Source organism: Morone saxatilis, unplaced genomic scaffold (assembly GCF_004916995.1).
Source record: "Morone saxatilis isolate NCDOM2014 unplaced genomic scaffold, NCSU_SB_2.0 Contig5, whole genome shotgun sequence".
Classification (NCBI taxonomy): Eukaryota; Metazoa; Chordata; class Actinopteri; family Moronidae; genus Morone; species Morone saxatilis.
In genome coordinates this window covers 11,709,719-11,725,970 of record NW_023340095.1, presented here as the reverse complement: position 1 = coordinate 11,725,970, position 16,252 = coordinate 11,709,719, and the positions used below count along the sequence as shown (strand labels likewise).

At 41.0% G+C, this 16,252-nt stretch overlaps 3 protein-coding genes across 3 annotated transcripts in view; 1 reads left to right on the top strand and 2 right to left on the bottom strand.

The window, feature by feature from the left end:
* The window catches only part of LOC118338860 (collagen alpha-2(VI) chain-like), an 11,069-nt gene extending 8,367 nt beyond the window's left edge, over positions 1-2,702 (top strand). Inside the window, exons 24-26 of the mRNA XM_035676276.1 lie at positions 1,172-1,621; positions 1,704-1,742; positions 1,829-2,702. Coding sequence (XP_035532169.1) covers positions 1,172-1,621; positions 1,704-1,742; positions 1,829-2,430 — 1,091 coding nt within the window. The 3' untranslated portion in view covers positions 2,431-2,702. The remainder of the gene's footprint in view (positions 1-1,171; positions 1,622-1,703; positions 1,743-1,828) is intronic.
* A 36-nt stretch (positions 2,703-2,738) lies between these two features.
* On the bottom strand, positions 2,739-11,010 carry xrcc5 (X-ray repair complementing defective repair in Chinese hamster cells 5). Its single transcript, XM_035676277.1, has 21 exons — positions 10,794-11,010; positions 10,009-10,122; positions 9,726-9,909; positions 8,981-9,029; positions 8,735-8,857; positions 8,065-8,244; positions 7,778-7,892; positions 6,709-6,847; positions 6,509-6,621; positions 6,351-6,413; positions 6,129-6,266; positions 5,939-6,029; positions 5,184-5,314; positions 4,833-5,029; positions 4,482-4,569; positions 4,290-4,359; positions 4,036-4,145; positions 3,662-3,758; positions 3,433-3,500; positions 3,275-3,349; positions 2,739-3,098 (listed from the first exon to the last, which is right to left on the bottom strand). Exons 1-21 carry the CDS (start codon positions 10,806-10,808, stop codon positions 3,084-3,086), a joined length of 2,175 nt encoding a protein of 724 aa, XP_035532170.1. The 5' UTR covers positions 10,809-11,010; the 3' UTR covers positions 2,739-3,083.
* An 871-nt stretch (positions 11,011-11,881) lies between these two features.
* On the bottom strand, positions 11,882-15,849 carry tmem169b (transmembrane protein 169b). Its single transcript, XM_035676278.1, has 3 exons — positions 15,718-15,849; positions 14,753-15,141; positions 11,882-14,092 (listed from the first exon to the last, which is right to left on the bottom strand). The coding sequence occupies exons 2-3, from the start codon at positions 15,024-15,026 to the stop codon at positions 13,458-13,460; spliced, it is 909 nt and encodes a 302-aa protein (XP_035532171.1). The 5' UTR covers positions 15,027-15,141; positions 15,718-15,849; the 3' UTR covers positions 11,882-13,457.
* Between the last annotated feature and the right edge of the window lie 403 nt (positions 15,850-16,252).

The window sequence follows — 16,252 nt, the reverse complement described above, 5'->3', positions numbered from 1 at the left end:
AAAAGATTAACTATGTCCAAAGAGTGAATCACTTAATCCACCAGTGAATATACAGTTACAGCCAAATATATTTGAGCAGGGCCCCTATTTACACTGCTCTCTTCATTAACAGTGACAGTAACCACTAAGTAGATTGTCAGTGTTACATATTTTAGGTCTCAAACTTCATACAGTGTCAATTCACATTCACACTGATGTGAACACAAAGCCAAAACATCACAAATGTAAAGAATAAGGTTGCCAATGTTCAATATGTTGTTCTTATTTTCAACAAATTAACTGAAAAGACCAAAACCAACAATTAATTAGTTACTGAAAAATATTACTTGTGTAGCCCAAGCCTGATATGGCATTCATTACAAAGAAACATGGACTGTAGTCAGTGTGTGATTTGTTCATTTTTAACAGGGCGATGTCTCTTACTGATCTATGGTCAGGTTTCAGAAGTGACTCTGGGGGTGTATATTTTCAGCAGCATTGACACTACTGAATGATTATTAAAATATTATAGGAATACTAGAGGCAGCAGTGTGTCTCTACGATCTATATATTCATCTAGAGTATAAATATAGTGTATAAATTAATATTAATAGTATGCAGTTCATAGAATATTATAGATCCGAGACACAAGCGAAAGAAGGACGGGACTGAGAGAAAAAAAGCACAATTGCAAATCTGTCTGCTGCTTCAGTGCCACGGACAGCCGGATGGATTTGTCAATACACAGCCTACTGATATTTCAGAGCCATGGTCGGGGCCATAGATTCAAACTAGCATAAACCTCAATCGGATAAAAGATCGATGTGTCAGGCAAGACTAGAATAACATGTTTGATTAAACAACCCCTTTGCCTCTGCGCTCTCTCGCTACTAGGGGATGAAGCGGGAGGATCGCAGGTTAACAAGTGGAATGGCATCCCTCCTTGAATCACATCCTGGTGCAGCTAATACTCACAAAAACACAGTGTGTGTATGAATATGTCACATAAAAAAAAAAAACATATTTGTTGCCCATTTTTAAAGGTTTACAAACAGGAAAAGGAATTCTTCAAGTAAACACAAACTTGGTTTTGGCCTTTTCATGGGAAAAACTTACAATAATGCCACCCGTATCCATTAAAACTGAACTCACAAAGTCGTAATACACTACCTGACATGTCTGCCTCTTCTAGGAACAAGAGTCGGAGTTGTACAGTTCAGTCACACGTTTGAGGCCATTCGTCTCGATGACCCAACCATAAACTCCATGTCTGCCTTCAAAGACGCAGTGAAGAGACTGCAGTGGATTGCTGGGGGCACCTTCACTCCCTCGGCCCTCAAGTACACCTATGATAACCTAATCAGGGACAGCAAGAGATCCCGGGCCAAAATATCTGTGGTGGTAATCACAGATGGCCGCTTCGACCCACACGACGACGAGAATCTGCTTGATTACCTTTGCAATGACAACAATGTGGTGGTGAATGCCATTGGGGTTGGTGACATGTTTAAAGAGAGACAGGATGATAATATCCTGGGGTCGATAGCGTGCCGCAAGAAGGATCGTATCTTTGAGATGAATAGGTACACTGACTTGGTGGCTGACAACTTCATAGAAAAGATGGAGACTGTGCTCTGTCCCGGTAAGCCTGCACCAGTACACACAGCAGGATGACCATACTGGTCCTTCAGTCCATTTGTGTAACCATTTGATTTTCCTTCCAGACCCGGAGATTGTGTGCCCTGATCTCCCCTGTAAGAGTGGTAAGTGTTATTCATGGCTTGATTATTTGTCCGTTGTCATAACAAAGAGTGTAGCTCAGTGTGTGATTTGTTTTCTTTCATTACAGAACCTCACGTAGCTCCATGCGTCCAGCGGCCGGTGGATCTGGTATTTCTAATAGATGGCTCAGAGCGCCTCGGGCCTAACAATTTCCGGCAAGTGCGTGAATTTGTAGAGAAAGTGGCATTCAGACTGGTAATGGCCCGGAGCAAGACTGATCGTATGCGAACCCGCTTGGCACTGGTACAGTTCGGCAAAGAGAACGAGAACGCTGTGGCCTTCCCTCTCACACACGACTCTGCTGTCATCGCTGAAGGAATAGCCGGCTTGACTTATCTGGATACTTCTTCGAGCGTCGGGCCTGGCATCATCTACACCATCGACAACGTACTGGGTAAAGGAAATGCTCGGCAGACGAGACGCTACGCAGAGGTTTCATTCGTTATCATCACAGACGGTGTCACTGACAGCAGGAACCTGGAGGAGGCGGTTAGCGCCATGCGCGGGGCACAGGTCGTCTCCACAGTGATAGCCACGGGAAGTGACGTTGACCAAGAAGTCTTAACGAAGCTGGCCATGGGTGACCAGGACGCCATCTTGAAAGTTAAAGAAGTCTCTGATCTGTCCCAGTCTAGTTTGTTTGACCGTTTCATCCAGTGGGTATGTTAAGAGAGAGACCACGTGGATGTGAATGTCATACTGGTGCTACTGCTGTTGTTCTAGCATTTAAACATGTGATACTGGTTTAATATTATTCTTCTATGCACTGTACATTTTGCAATTGAAATCACAGCACTGTGCTTTATTACGTTCGTAACTGTATTCATAAAAACTGTATTCATCTTCCATATTGTTACACAAAAACATAGTAGCAAGTCGCTCATTCTTCATCCACCATTAAGCTTTACATATTTTAGATAATAAACCTGCAGTCTGTTGGACACCGCAGTGCTGTCTTCTGTAAAGTCACAGAAATCTTAAGATTTAAAGCACTTTAATTACTATGGATTCATAGAAAATACATAATTTTAACAAAGACATTTGTGACAAAACACATTTAAAGCCCTCCACATACAGAACTTGCAAAGGTTTGTGTGAGTTCTACATACAAGAGTTATCTTAGATACAGTACCGGTGTAAAGGTCAGTTAAGTCAAACATTGCATGCAGTTACTCAGTATCACCTGTTACAAGTATCAGCGGTTTCTAAGTGGGAGGCAGAACAATGGACGGCTGAATTGGTTTGGTCAGGCTGGCTGAATGATTGCATTCTTCTCATTTCTCTGGATGTCCACACTGCAGACGCTCCCATTGCATCCCTTCTTACATCATGTCCAGCTGCACAGGAAGAGAAAAAAAAAGATGTAAGACTAGAGTTTATATGAAAGGTCTCAACAGGCTAAGCACATCATCAGACTGAGGCCCATTCTGCAAAATACACAGGAAATGGCTTTAACATGAGTTTAGGGTACATCAGTTAAATATTTAAAAGCTAAAAAGTCACCAACACATACCAAGTCATCAACATCTCCAGTGTCTTCAGCTGACGGCACAGCCGCCTCCTCTTTCTTCTCCTCAACAACCATAAACTGTGGACAACATTGGTTCCAGTCAGTATTAGTACAGACTCAAGATCACAGTGATTTCAGGAGGGGAGTTTTCATTACATCACCTGAATAGCTTCGTTTTTGGATACAGTGCTTCCTTCAACCTCGTCCTTGCTGATGAGAGTTATGGCATCTGTCAATCAAACAGCAAAAAAAGGTTCACAAACACGGACTTGTGATTCAGGCCTCAGCGCTTTATTGAGCGTCAATGAGCTCCCCTCGTTTGTGTGTTATTTGCATATTTTGCTCACAATTATGTGGAAATGTAATCTCCAGTAATACGGCTTAACATACCCTGAACAAGCAAGTCCCAGAAAACCTCCAGCCGTCTGTTTGGGATGCTTCTTTTCAGGGACTGGAGGTAGCTATTGTACAGATCAGCATTCCCCAGCTGAAAAATGAAAGATAAGAAACATCCAAAATCCAATTATCAGTCTGCTTTAAAAGCTCACTTCTGCCTACAGACACAGAAGTACACACTCACACAAGAACTGGCCTTAGTTCAAGTCTTGAGAAATGAAACAGACGCCTCAGGTTGACTCATGATCTTCACGGTAAAGCAAAAAACTATGTGTTCTGATATCTCGAGATTGTTTCAGACTCTTAAAACAGAAACTCCCACATCATCGTTCATTTTCCCAAAAGGAAGATAGTGAATGTTTATTTACCTTAACGGACTGCTCTCTAAAAGCCTGGATACAGGTGATGCTTTTCATGTAGTAGTGTGTGTTCTTGTTGCTAAGCAACTGCTCTATCCTGTGAGTCAGCTGCTGGCAGACTGGGAAGGACAAGGGGGTCACCGCAACCAAACAAAGAGATAAATACAATTACCAAGGCTGAACATGAGTCACAACGGTTTATAATACGTCCAGACAAAATGTTTAGAAGGCCAGAGCGCCGAGAAAAAAAAACTGGACCTCACCCTCTCCCAATGGAAGACTCTTCAACTTAATCAGAGTACGGAAGTCTCGGGCTGGATCCACGCTTCCCACCTGGTGAAGAGTTTAAAAAAAGTACCTTAATGAAAAAGTACTTTATTTAGACTAGCTGATTCTTTATAAAAAGTGGTTATCTATCTAGAGGTATTACGCCATCCAGACTCCCTGATTCTCACCGAAGTAACAGAGCCTTCGGCAATGTCAGCCAGGTTATAATCCTCTTCTTCGTCTCCTTTTGCTTTCTTGGCATCTGGTTCCTCTGCGCTGTAAATGGCAAAGGGGGTCAGTAAGAATACGGAAAATAGTTCATTTCAGTAAAACGTTCACACACACACCACGGATACTCTCAAAACACTAGTGTACGATTTAAAAAAAGAAAATAAATAAATTACATCCCAAAGTCAATTTGAATTTCATTCAACCATCTGCATGAATATTTTGGACAACACAAATGACTTCTCACTACATGACTAACAGCCCTCGCTGTAATGGTCAAAGACTCACCAGCATACTAAAGCAAAACTTACTCTTTGCCAAAAATCTGAGCACTAGTCTTCAGCTTCTTTTTCTTCTCCACTTCTGTGAGAGGAAAGGTCCTCTTTATCTCCTCTAGTGGAGCCTGGCAACGTTCACTAATGACATCAGGGCGCTCAAGAGCGGCCTTCAGCCATGGCTCCATGGGGGGAAGAGGGGTGCCGGGGTTTACAGCCCGATGATGCAGACACTGAAAGAAAGGTTGGATTGAGGAAGAAATCCTGGTTGAATATCAACAGCCACTCGCTGGTGAAGCTCTCATCTAATGTTACCGAGCTGAAGAGGACACAATTCAGAATAAGTAAGTAACAGGAGTGCTGTATCTCTTAAATAGACTGCAGTACCTGGAAGTGCCTCTGGAAGGCAGGGTTGGGAATGTGGTGGACCTTGAAAATGTCCTTTTGTTCTGCATCATCATCCTTCTGTACCAACATCATGGAGTCAATAAGAGAGTCCACCGCAGACAGCTGGGTGTCTACAGGAATCAACCAACACACAAAACACCATTAAAGGCTATTCTTACATCCCTCACTGAAGTCTTCTTAGTGACAATAACTAACTGTAGTGCTGCAGCAGGGCGGGTCATGACTTCATAAAGATGGTGAAAAGGACACTGCTGGGAAGTAGCAGTGTACCAATTCAGGGCCAATAAAATACGTAGTACCAGATCATTTTTGGGGGTCTTTTTGCCTTTTTTTTTGACAGGACAGAGAACAATAGACAGTAAGGAGGGAGAGAGAGCCACGTGTTGGATTCAAACCCACGGCCTTTGCAGCAAGGACTCAGCCTTAACACATGGGTGCCCCAGCTCTACCAGACCAGCTACCAGGACGCCCAGTATTGGAGGAATTTCTGATGACTGGTATCAATTCTGGTTAAATAAGAGCAGTGACAAGTAAGATGCATGTGTGTGTGTGTCTTCATGGAGCCTGGTGAAGTAGTGTTGAGATGGCAACAGCTTTTAACAGTGACATGTTTACACCTGCAGGTCTAAATGCTGTAACTGCTGCTGTGATAATAATCACACCTCTTGCAGAGAATCTGCAGTTAGTTAAACAATTCAATACCTTGAGGTGTTTTGTGTCTAAAGAGACAGTACCTGATGGAGAGAGCTTTTTGTTGTTTTCCAGAGAAGGGAACGTAAACTGTCTGAGGTCTTCCATGAAGGGCAGCTGGACGTACATCAGACACTAATAATGGTGCGATACAGACTGTTAGCTCTGTGATATTGGACGCAGATTCAGTAAATATTCTTGAAACCAGCTTGTTTTAAGAGTCTGCGATCTCACCTCATAGTTCTGTTTTACGCACGGGAAAGCTGCTCCTACTTGAGGGTTGCTGCGCCGGTCATAGGCGTAACGTACAATGGCAACCATTTGGAGTTCATCTAGCGCTCGGATGAGTGCGGACAGCGCAACTCCTGCGTGCTGCTCAGACAGAAGAGTAGAAACAGAGAACGGTCAGTATCAACATGTAGTCTTCCTTAGTGCAGCAGTTCTTTCTGTTCTCACCTCATCATCCTTGGGAGCAAACATCTTGACGACTTGACTCCCCATGAACTGATGGCGACGCACCTGCAGTGGGCGAATAGAGTTTAAACGTTTTAGGTTTACATCATCTGAGATTTGTTTTACTTGAATATTTCACACCAGCATATAAAGTACAATACCAGGTTCTGTTTGGTGAAGCCGAGAACAGCAAAGCACTTCCCATCGTGCTTGTATTTCATCTGGTCTTGATCTACTTTGGAGAACGGAACAATATCGCTTCCATAACGAAAACCTGTTAACAAAAAATACGTTTTTTAAGCAGCAGTAGTAGTGAAGTAGTTAGTAGAACAACAGTCTGATTTCACAACAACTTTCTTACCTTGGATGGTATCGTCCCTTTGCACCTCTGTCTCATTGTCATCATCCAGGCAGTAGACCGTCTCTCTCTTCACGTCGTCTTTCTTGTTGCTCTGAGCGTCAACCGTAACCCACGTTTTCTTCAGTTTCTCCTCTGTCACCTGGAATACACGGTGAGGAGGGTCCAAAATTAACCTTCTGACAAATGTTTTTTTACCGGCCATGAAACTGCATCGTGGTTCTGAGTTTCATATTTTCGATCAGCCACAAAGACACTAACACGTAACACATATGTTTCTAGATATTGTGTAAAAAGCGCCAAATGGTAGTAAGCTGATTGGATTTGATTTGCTGACCTCACGACAGGTACGGTGGACAGTGAGGGTCACATGAGAAACACAGCAATGGTCTTACGTTGTGATTCCACATTATATTCCGGCCATCTGTCCGATGATCCTAATTTATTATCCGTCAAAACCCAAATTTGACTGACAGGTGTGAATTTTGGTCCTTGATGGTGAATAGTATTTGTTGCTGTAAACCTTTGGCTTCACTTTGACTATTATTGGTGAGCTGCATATTTGATTTCTTTCATTGAACAAAGAGTATGTATATATATATACTCAGGCAGAAACACTATTATACAATATAACTTCATTTAAAAATGTACATGCTGGTATATATAGAATATAATAATCAGTCATTTTATTCTTAGTAAACAAATAAAACATGACAAACATCTGACCATAACCTTTTGCATTAACCAATGTGTGGAATTAATTTTTGCCACAAGGTGTCACTAAATGATCAAATGAACAAACAGAAAGGAGCAGCAGTCAGACTTCACAGTAGTCACTTCTGAGTGACTTGATTACATGTGTAACAGCATATTTAGGGCTGCAATTAACCTGTCTATCACTTTCTCAATAGTTTGATTAGTTGTTTGGTCCATAAAATTTCAGAAAACCAGAAAAAAAATCACATTTGAGCAGCTGGAATCAGAGAAGTCGGTCTACCATTATTCAGACCTGAGAAAACCTATAAAAGGCATTTAGTGTTTACTCATCCAGTGGAGTTGTCAGTAAACTTACTGCTTTGTATCCAACAATACGGATGGACAGACAGCTGCCAATGGTCAGCTGACAGGGCCAGGCCATGGGTCTCCTCTCGATACACTTGAACATACATAGCTGCTCAATTGCCTTCCTACGGCAAGAGTAAAGCACATGAAAAAGCCAATTCATACGACATCATCCAGTAAGAACATCAACTACTTTTAAATGTATAGCGAACCCTGAGAGTCCGAGAGAAAAATGGATGTAAAGAAGAAAGAAGTGAGATGTGAGAAGTATCCAGCGTTTTGTATAACCCTTCAAACCTGAAGGTGTAAATTTGATCCAGGCCGTCCTCCTCATCCAGGCTCAGCATGACGTGTTTCACCAGGTCCAGACTTTCCTTCTGTTCCCTGGACAGACCTTCGCCCGTACCTGGGTGACCGGGGCCTCTTCTGTCCGCATCTCCTCCAGCCTCTTCATCGTCCTCCGCAGGGAAAGGCAAACTTAAAATGCATAAGCGAGGAAAGATGCATAGGTATGATTAAAGGCCCTGAAACTACAGTTAATTTAACTTACTTGACTTCTAATAACATCATTATTAGCTAAATAAAATATGTCTTTGATGCTGCACAGTGGTGGTTCTCAGCGTTTTAGCATCCCAGATAGCTCGGTTATAATTTACACAATAATAATTAAATTGCTGCCATTACTTGTAATATTTACTGACACACATAATTGTACTTACTATTATCATTATTCTACAACTGCACTATGCAGATTTGTGTGGTTTCTATAGCTGCAGGTTTGACCCGTTTGCCTTGAGTGTGTATAAAAACAGTATTTGGCACATCATGATGAAACTCCGGCAGTAAAGCAGCCACAACAAGAAGCACAGCTAGAGGAACCAGCGCTATCCGAGATGTGACTGGTTCTAATAAAACATTTGAGCACGTGCGCAGTCAAAAACATTTGGTGAATGTGTTCAAAGCTTACAAAAACTGCAGGGTGATGCCATCTTGTTTCAGGTTTTCAATAATAACGTCCAGGTGATCTTGGTTGGCCTGAGTGCTGAGGTCAGTCAGGAGGGCAACATTGAGGCGATCATACTTCTTCCCCCTGAAAATCCACCAAGCACATCAATCGATCAATCACGCCACTGAAAAACCAATAATCTCTGAAACTGAACTGCACGGACAAAAGTTTGTCACGAATTCATACGAGCTACAAGCAGCTTCTTACTTTGTTCCTGTCTGAAGGACATCCATGCAGACGACAAGAGCATCCATCCCTGATGAACAGAAGTCAAGGAGCAAACAGAGTCTCACACGTCATCTCTACACAAACAGGACAGATGAATAAAGTCAAAGAGTCTGTGTCTCTCTCACTTAATTGTCTGCTTCATTGCACATTAAAAACAGTGAAATTGACAATTAAATCCAATACAATAGACATTTGAGTGGATCTAATCACACAAGTCATTAAGTTATAAAGCCGTTTGTTATGAAATTATTAAACCATTAAATTAATCAACCTAAAACAGATTTTTAAAAATGTGTTCACAAACAAGAAGAAGTTACCTTTCCTCTTAGAAATTAATGTGAAAGGCGAGTGCTGGGATTAATGCAGCATAGCCTGGGGTGGGTGAATGACACTGACAAAATCCTGTATCACAGTATATATGTTATATATGAGTAACTGAGAGCAAAGCTGAAGAAGCTACAGCCAAAACACACTGTTAACTCCGAATAAAATCACAGTAAAGTCATTCCAGTGTGTGGTGGTTAATGTAATTTATATCTATCTCTACATTTATTTATATTTTTTTTTTTCTGTGAAAAGAAATTTAAGAAAATGTTAATGGATACAATAACTAAACAGGAAAATTTGCTTTGCTTTATTCAGAAGATGAAACGCAAGAGAAAATGAGGTACTCGTAAAGGTAAAACGAGGTAATACACTATATATTGATCAATCAAGAGGATACAATCAGCCTGCTGACTCTGTGGATGGATCTGATTCTCTATTTCCTCCAGAAGCTCGAAATCAGGTATCATAAGGTGACGATGCACCGTGATGTTCTGGTACTGGCCATCCCGGTCCAGGGGGTTCTTGGTGGCGTCTGTGCCAAACAGAACTAACGCCAGCTCGTCCTTGTTCTCTGCAAAAACCTGTCACAAGACAAAAGGCCTCGTCAGAGTAGATCCTCCAGGTGGACACTGTTTGTTTTTTTGTTAATGTGTAGAAGTAAACGTGTAGAAGAAGTTCACCTGGCGCTGGACAAACTTCTGGATGACTTTTTTTGCAAGTTCAAAGGGAGGCTCTTCGCCCGAGGCAGAGTTGGACATGGATAATCCAACATCCATGCACAGGACCAGCGCTGACTACAGAGAACAAAACATTTCAGGATCTAATAAAAACATTTGTTCTGGTCAACACATTAGAGATGCTTTGAGCACAGACACAGATGAGCAAGCCTTTAAAAATACCAAAGATATTTATTATTATTATTATTATTATATTATATTATTATTTATATTATTATGTATTATTTATATTATTATGTATGTTTTTCTGCGTCTAGTCCAGATTTTTCTCATTGATACTTTCATAATTTTCCATATATTCCCCGTTTCCCGTCGATTTTTACCTCATTCATTCCTTATGGAGAACTCCCAGTTTTTATTTATTTATTTATTTATTATATTTTAACTACTCATTCACAGTCTCCACATAGAAACACGCTGAACATTTCTTGGATAAAAGTAATACTTTTATTTGTTTTCACGCTGTTAACGTTAATAACCTTTGTATTCGTTCAATAGGGGGCGGGGCGGAATGTCAGTTAGCGTCAACGGTCCCAACGCGTCTCAACATGTCACCAGAGAATGCTCTGATGTCACTAACGTTTACCGTCTGAAGCTGAAAGAAAACGGTTGGTTTCTAACGTTTAAAAACTGCTCATTTAAAGCAACTTAACATTATCTAATAACGCTGCACACCGGAGTAATTATTTTATTTAATTTTTATTTAAATGCAACACAAAGTAACTCACTTTAGCTCCTGCCATCTTCTTTTTTCCCTCTCCCGACAACTGGGTGTCGCTCTGTTATGAGTCCGGAGAGGAACTGTGGACAACAGGAAGTAACAAATGTTCCGCGGTTCTCTTTGCTCACCTTTTTAACTTACAATAAACCTGTTTAACAAAACATGCTGGACTTGTTTCCAGCTATGATAATATCAGCTGTGGTGTTATTGAACTTAAGACGAGTCAGTGTTATTTAATGCAATAAGCACATGTAGGTCAAACGCCCTCCAGCGTTTCATAGCCCCTGTACTGTGTGTGGTCTATTTGGGTCAAATAAAATCATAAATAAATAAAAACACAATGAACAAAATGAATAAATTAGTAATTAGGAGCAATAAAACTGACGAATTAATGTATAAATAAATATTTGGTATAAATACAAAATACTGAAAGTCATCCCCGAACACTAAAACTAAAATGTAAAATCCTTGATTTGATATTTCCCGTTTGCATTTAATCATTTTAATTGTGTAAGTTTAACTGTATACTTTTTATTTCACTACATAAAGGTGTGTATGCTCTCTACACTGTGAGGAATTAAAATATTTTATGAAAATACACCACAAACACCTCAAATGTCTTGAAGAATTACTACACCAATGACCTTACTGTCCCCAATCAAAGAGTTGTCCTGGCTCATTAGTGTGGTTTTCAATCACATACTGTGTTTGTTTTAACATTAGTTTAATTAAATCAGATAAACTAAGCCAGTACAAGTTGCAGATACCTCCTAGTCTATGAAACACTCTCCCATAGGCATTAATTAGATTTACATCATGCATGCATTGTCATGTTGTGAGTTTTTTGTTCTATTGTACTGTATAAGGCATTGGAGCATATGGATTTGGTCAGTAAGAACCCCAATGTAACACCAGGGTGCCAATAATCAGATCTCAAAGCATCCAGAGAGCCATCTGTGTGCACCATGCAGGGAAATGTGCTGACTTGTTTTTCTGAGAGACATTATAAACTAGACAGAAAACATTGATCTGCTGTGCATTGAAACGAGCATATTTAAAATTAGCACATATACAATGACATACAGTAACACTTTGTTTAATTTGTGTAATTCTTTACTTTGCATTCTGTGGTTTCACAACATGTAATATGGCATACAGACTCAATCCATAAACACATCTTTACCTGTGTGAAGTTAAAATTAAATTACTTTACCCGGCCAGGTCTAATCATAAACATTTGAATCACCAAATATTTAAACCATCCAATCTACTTAAACCAACACCTTCCACTATGTATTTCAATCAGTTACTGATGGCTGTTTGCAATACATTTACTTCAAAGAGTATAAAACACCTAGCTACAATAATGTCAGGAAGTGTACAAGACTTAAATATTTAAAATAAATTAAATCAGCATTAGAAATATGACTGTTTGGAAATGTAACAGGAATTCTTCGGTGGAAAGTTACAGAGAACTTCATTTTACTCGTGTATGGACCACAACTGTGAAGACAACACAAGTAGTTTAAGATCACAAACATCTGTGTTGATGGCGCCTTAAACATACAAAAACATGACAATGAAAAAACATAAATTCACCAAAGAAATGTCAGATTTGTCAGCTTGTCCTGACTATGGCTTCAAATTGTGGCTGGATTAACACATGAATAAGCAACACTGTCACACTGGGTGACACATTCCCTCATTATCATGATCACACACTGTAGTTTATCCTGAGTCAGTCCCACATCGTCACCATCCTGCTGCTGAAAATACCCACTAGAGCATCAAATGTGTATTAAACACTTAAAATAGTCCACACAAATGTACTATTTGCTTCTGTATTACTTAAAATGTGCTTAAAACTACAGTTCCCAGCTGTTTTAGGACAGTAATGCATTGTTATATTTAAGGTCCATTATTAAAAATGTATATCTTCAGTAGGAACCAATGGGATTGAGGGCCACAGACAGGAAAGATGAGCCACTACCACATTAGTGATTTGTTGACAATAAGAAGAATATAAAGTCACGCCAGCCTTTAAAAACTAGATGCTGACACAGAACTCCTTAACAAGATATCACCCATCTTAATGTGATCAATGGTGCATATTCCCAATCAACAGCCTCTTTTTTTCCAGTTGGTAATCCAGCCTTGCTTCAAATACAACTTCACTGAGTGATTATGATGATGTCACATACAAGACAGCATTGCCTGTGAAATGAATGCTGTTTCTGATGTCAGTGCGCAGCACAGTGATCACAAACATTTTAAGTACAGATATTTACAGGTGAAGTGAAACTTTCAGGCCTCCAACACAGTCAGAGTCCACAGTCAGCTTATCTAAACTTTACTACAGGAGGCATCAAGGCCTACGTGTATCAAAAGGTCCTTGAGGAGGATTCAGTGATCTGAGAATAATTAAAAGTTAAAAAAAATGACCCAACATGCTCAGAGGAATGATTAATAGAGATCTGGATCCAATAATGCTTTACAAAATTTAAGGAGTATAGCACAATTCAGGCAGTGTTTGATAAGTTATGATTTGCAGAAGAGTAGTGAAGTGAAATAGCTTTCATATACTTTCCTGTGACCAATTTGAACTTCCTGGTCACATAACTTGACTTCAGCCTGCATCGACACGTGCCCCAGACCTCAGCATCCCTCCACTTCACACTGATGACGTCTGAGCGAGTTCACTTGGGGCTTTGCTCTGCAGAGTGCCACAAACTGTATCAGAGTCGAGCAGCTCTACTATGCTATAGGGGGAACAGTCCTCCAGTCCCAGCTTCCCACAGGCCCAGCCGCAGAAGCCTTTCTCCAGGTCTCTCACAACCTGCCACCACTCACTGAAGGCCCAGGACACCTGCACCACAGCGGAGTACAGAGCCAAAGACAGCGCCATGGGCATGATGAGCATGGGGTAGAAGATGATGAGGAAGGGGCATATCGTAATCTTGTGCCAGAACGTCCGCTCCTCATTGTACACCAGGAAGACGTTGTACCAGGTGAGAGTGCCGTAGTAGAAGGAGGTGATGAAGGAGAGGAGGAAAACCACAGGGGCACAGGAGACGCTCCACAGGACAACGTGGGGTCCCTGGCACACACCCAAGCTGCAGTTGCATTTGGCGCCCTCCCCTGCTTCACACTCTGCATCCAGACGTTCCCTTGACTTAGCCAGATCCCTGAGTTCCTTCTCTGTCAAAGTGAGGTGAATGTCAACCACCTGACCCTTCTTCTTCCCACGGGTGATGGTGCCTGTCAGAGTCACGTAGCGGCTGTCTGGAGGAAGGCTCCAGCCGCTTCCTGTTCAGAGATAATACAACAGAAGACAGATACTTATCTGAAAAACAACAACAAATAAGGTTCCCTTCCCTATCGTCTTGTTTGGGTGAGAGGAGGTACCTGGAGAAGTGGGTATACTCTACACTAATGTTTGCATATTTATCTCCTCCAAGGAGCCAGTAGTAATTGTTAATTGTCATTTAACATGTGCTGCTTGACATCAGGGACAAAGGATCATTATGAAATCAACAATAGCAACAGAAGAGGTGCAGATTTTGCATTCAATACTGGCTCAATACAGACGCATGAGACAACTACATAAATATGCATTTTGAGAGAAGTACTCCTTATTCCTAAAATTGGAGTATGTCATGCCTTTGCCATCCTAGAGAAACACATGTAACTCATAGAACACTATTAAAGGATGCACATACGAGGTGGTTTAGAAGTGGGTGTACCAAATGCAGAAAAATACGTGGGTAGCCTGCATTACACCACTGGAAGAACTGAATTACAGGAACTTATGAGACCGAACAGCTCAAAAAGATTTGACTTTAAATCACTATTTCATTATCTACAATCCTAATGAATCTACCTGTGAGTAGTCAGTCTGCATTGTATAATCTGCATTACATATGCTTGTGCCTTCATGATTTTAACAGACTCTGACACCCGTCTCACCTTCGCCTGTAGGTGTGCAGAGGAATTTAGCTCCCTCCTCTGCGCTCCTCTCCGCTCCCTCCTCACCGCCTTGGTCCTCTCCAGGTGCCCTCTCTACATCAGACCGGTAGACAATAATGGACTCTGGACGCGGGTCTTTCTTCTTCCTCCTCTTCCTCCTTATGGAGGGCCCCACTTCTCCATCGTCCACATGGTTCCCTGATATGTCTGATCTTAAGGAGATCATCTGGGGGCTGCCCTCTCCTTCAGTCTGGGTCTCCTCTACCTGAGCCATGCTCTCACCGGATCCAGTAAAACCCTTTGACTGTGTAGACTCCTCTTTGATGGTCTGTATATAGAGACTAATGGGAAAGTCCAGAACTAGGTCCACCCATTGTGTTTTATTTTATCTGAGGGCGATGAATGCAAAGTGGTAAAAGCAAACAGAGAGAGAGAGAGAGACATTAAAAAGCATGTTTGTTTTTTTACAGTCACAATAATGTAATCCTCTATTTACAGCGATCCTGGCCTAGATTCTGCACACTCGCCTTTTTCTGTGATGATGACTGATAAAAAATCTATCAAATGTCACATTTATCATTGGTCTAATGACATTGGACATCTGAACAGACACAGACACAAATCGCTCTAGATAGATGACAAACAAAGCGTGATAGATTTGTACCAAAAAAAAAAGGGGAGGAGGGGGGGCTGTCTCTCTCTTTTGCCTGACAGCGCAGCGGTACCCTCAGTGGATAATCCCATCCCCTTTACAGACAGACAAACTACTAAACCCAGAGATAAATTGTAGTGGATTTTCTTAAATAATGCATAATTTTGAATAAAAGAGGGGGTCGACAATGCAACCCATTCTTCACACAGCTGATCCCCTCCCATTTAAATCCCACCCATGTCCGCTCTTTTGTCTGCAGCCGGCGAACAACATGTACTCTGACTGAGAGCTGCAGTTGTAATTAAAACCTTACCTTTCAAATAGGTCGGACGAGCAGCGGGGCAGATAACCTGTACCGAGAGAGGATGAATCACTTCATTTGGCTGAGCCCACACATCACAGCGCTGGGGTTTTTTTTTTACCGATACAGATGCGCTACGCAAAATGATTTCCAGAATAGCACTAAACCCGCCCCTCTAACCTCTGTCACACCAATCCTGAGCCATCCGTGATCCTGACTGCAGTCATGTGAACAGGAAAAAATGTTCCACCAAAGTCTATTAAAAGCACGTCTGGGAATGAATAAAATATGTATAACTACAAATAAAATATATACATCAAAATCAACAATAAAAACCACATATGTTTACATTATATCAATATTAATGTTTAATATCTAGCCTATGTGTATACATGTATATCTGTTCAGTCATATTATATATTATATACATAATATTATTGATATTATCATTATATACTGTTATTAACAATAACACTACCACCATCTTGCAACTACAACTCTTTGCACCTTACCTACCTATTTATCTTTTTTATCTTTTCTATCTAAG

Bases quoted from the DNA above. Each gene is read 5' to 3' on its own strand.
- tmem169b (XM_035676278.1), bottom strand. From the start codon at position 15,026: ATGGCTCAGGTAGAGGAGACCCAGACTGAAGGAGAGGGCAGCCCCCAG. The intron at 14,093-14,752 runs GTGAGACGGGTG...ATCTCTGAACAG, and splicing joins CTGCACACCTACAGGCGAAG to GAAGCGGCTGGAGCCTTCCT.
- xrcc5 (XM_035676277.1), bottom strand. The intron at 9,910-10,008 runs GTGAACTTCTTC...GTCTTGTGACAG, and splicing joins AGAAGTTTGTCCAGCGCCAG to GTTTTTGCAGAGAACAAGGA. The intron at 8,858-8,980 runs GTAAGAAGCTGC...GTGGATTTTCAG, and splicing joins GTCCTTCAGACAGGAACAAA to GGGGAAGAAGTATGATCGCC.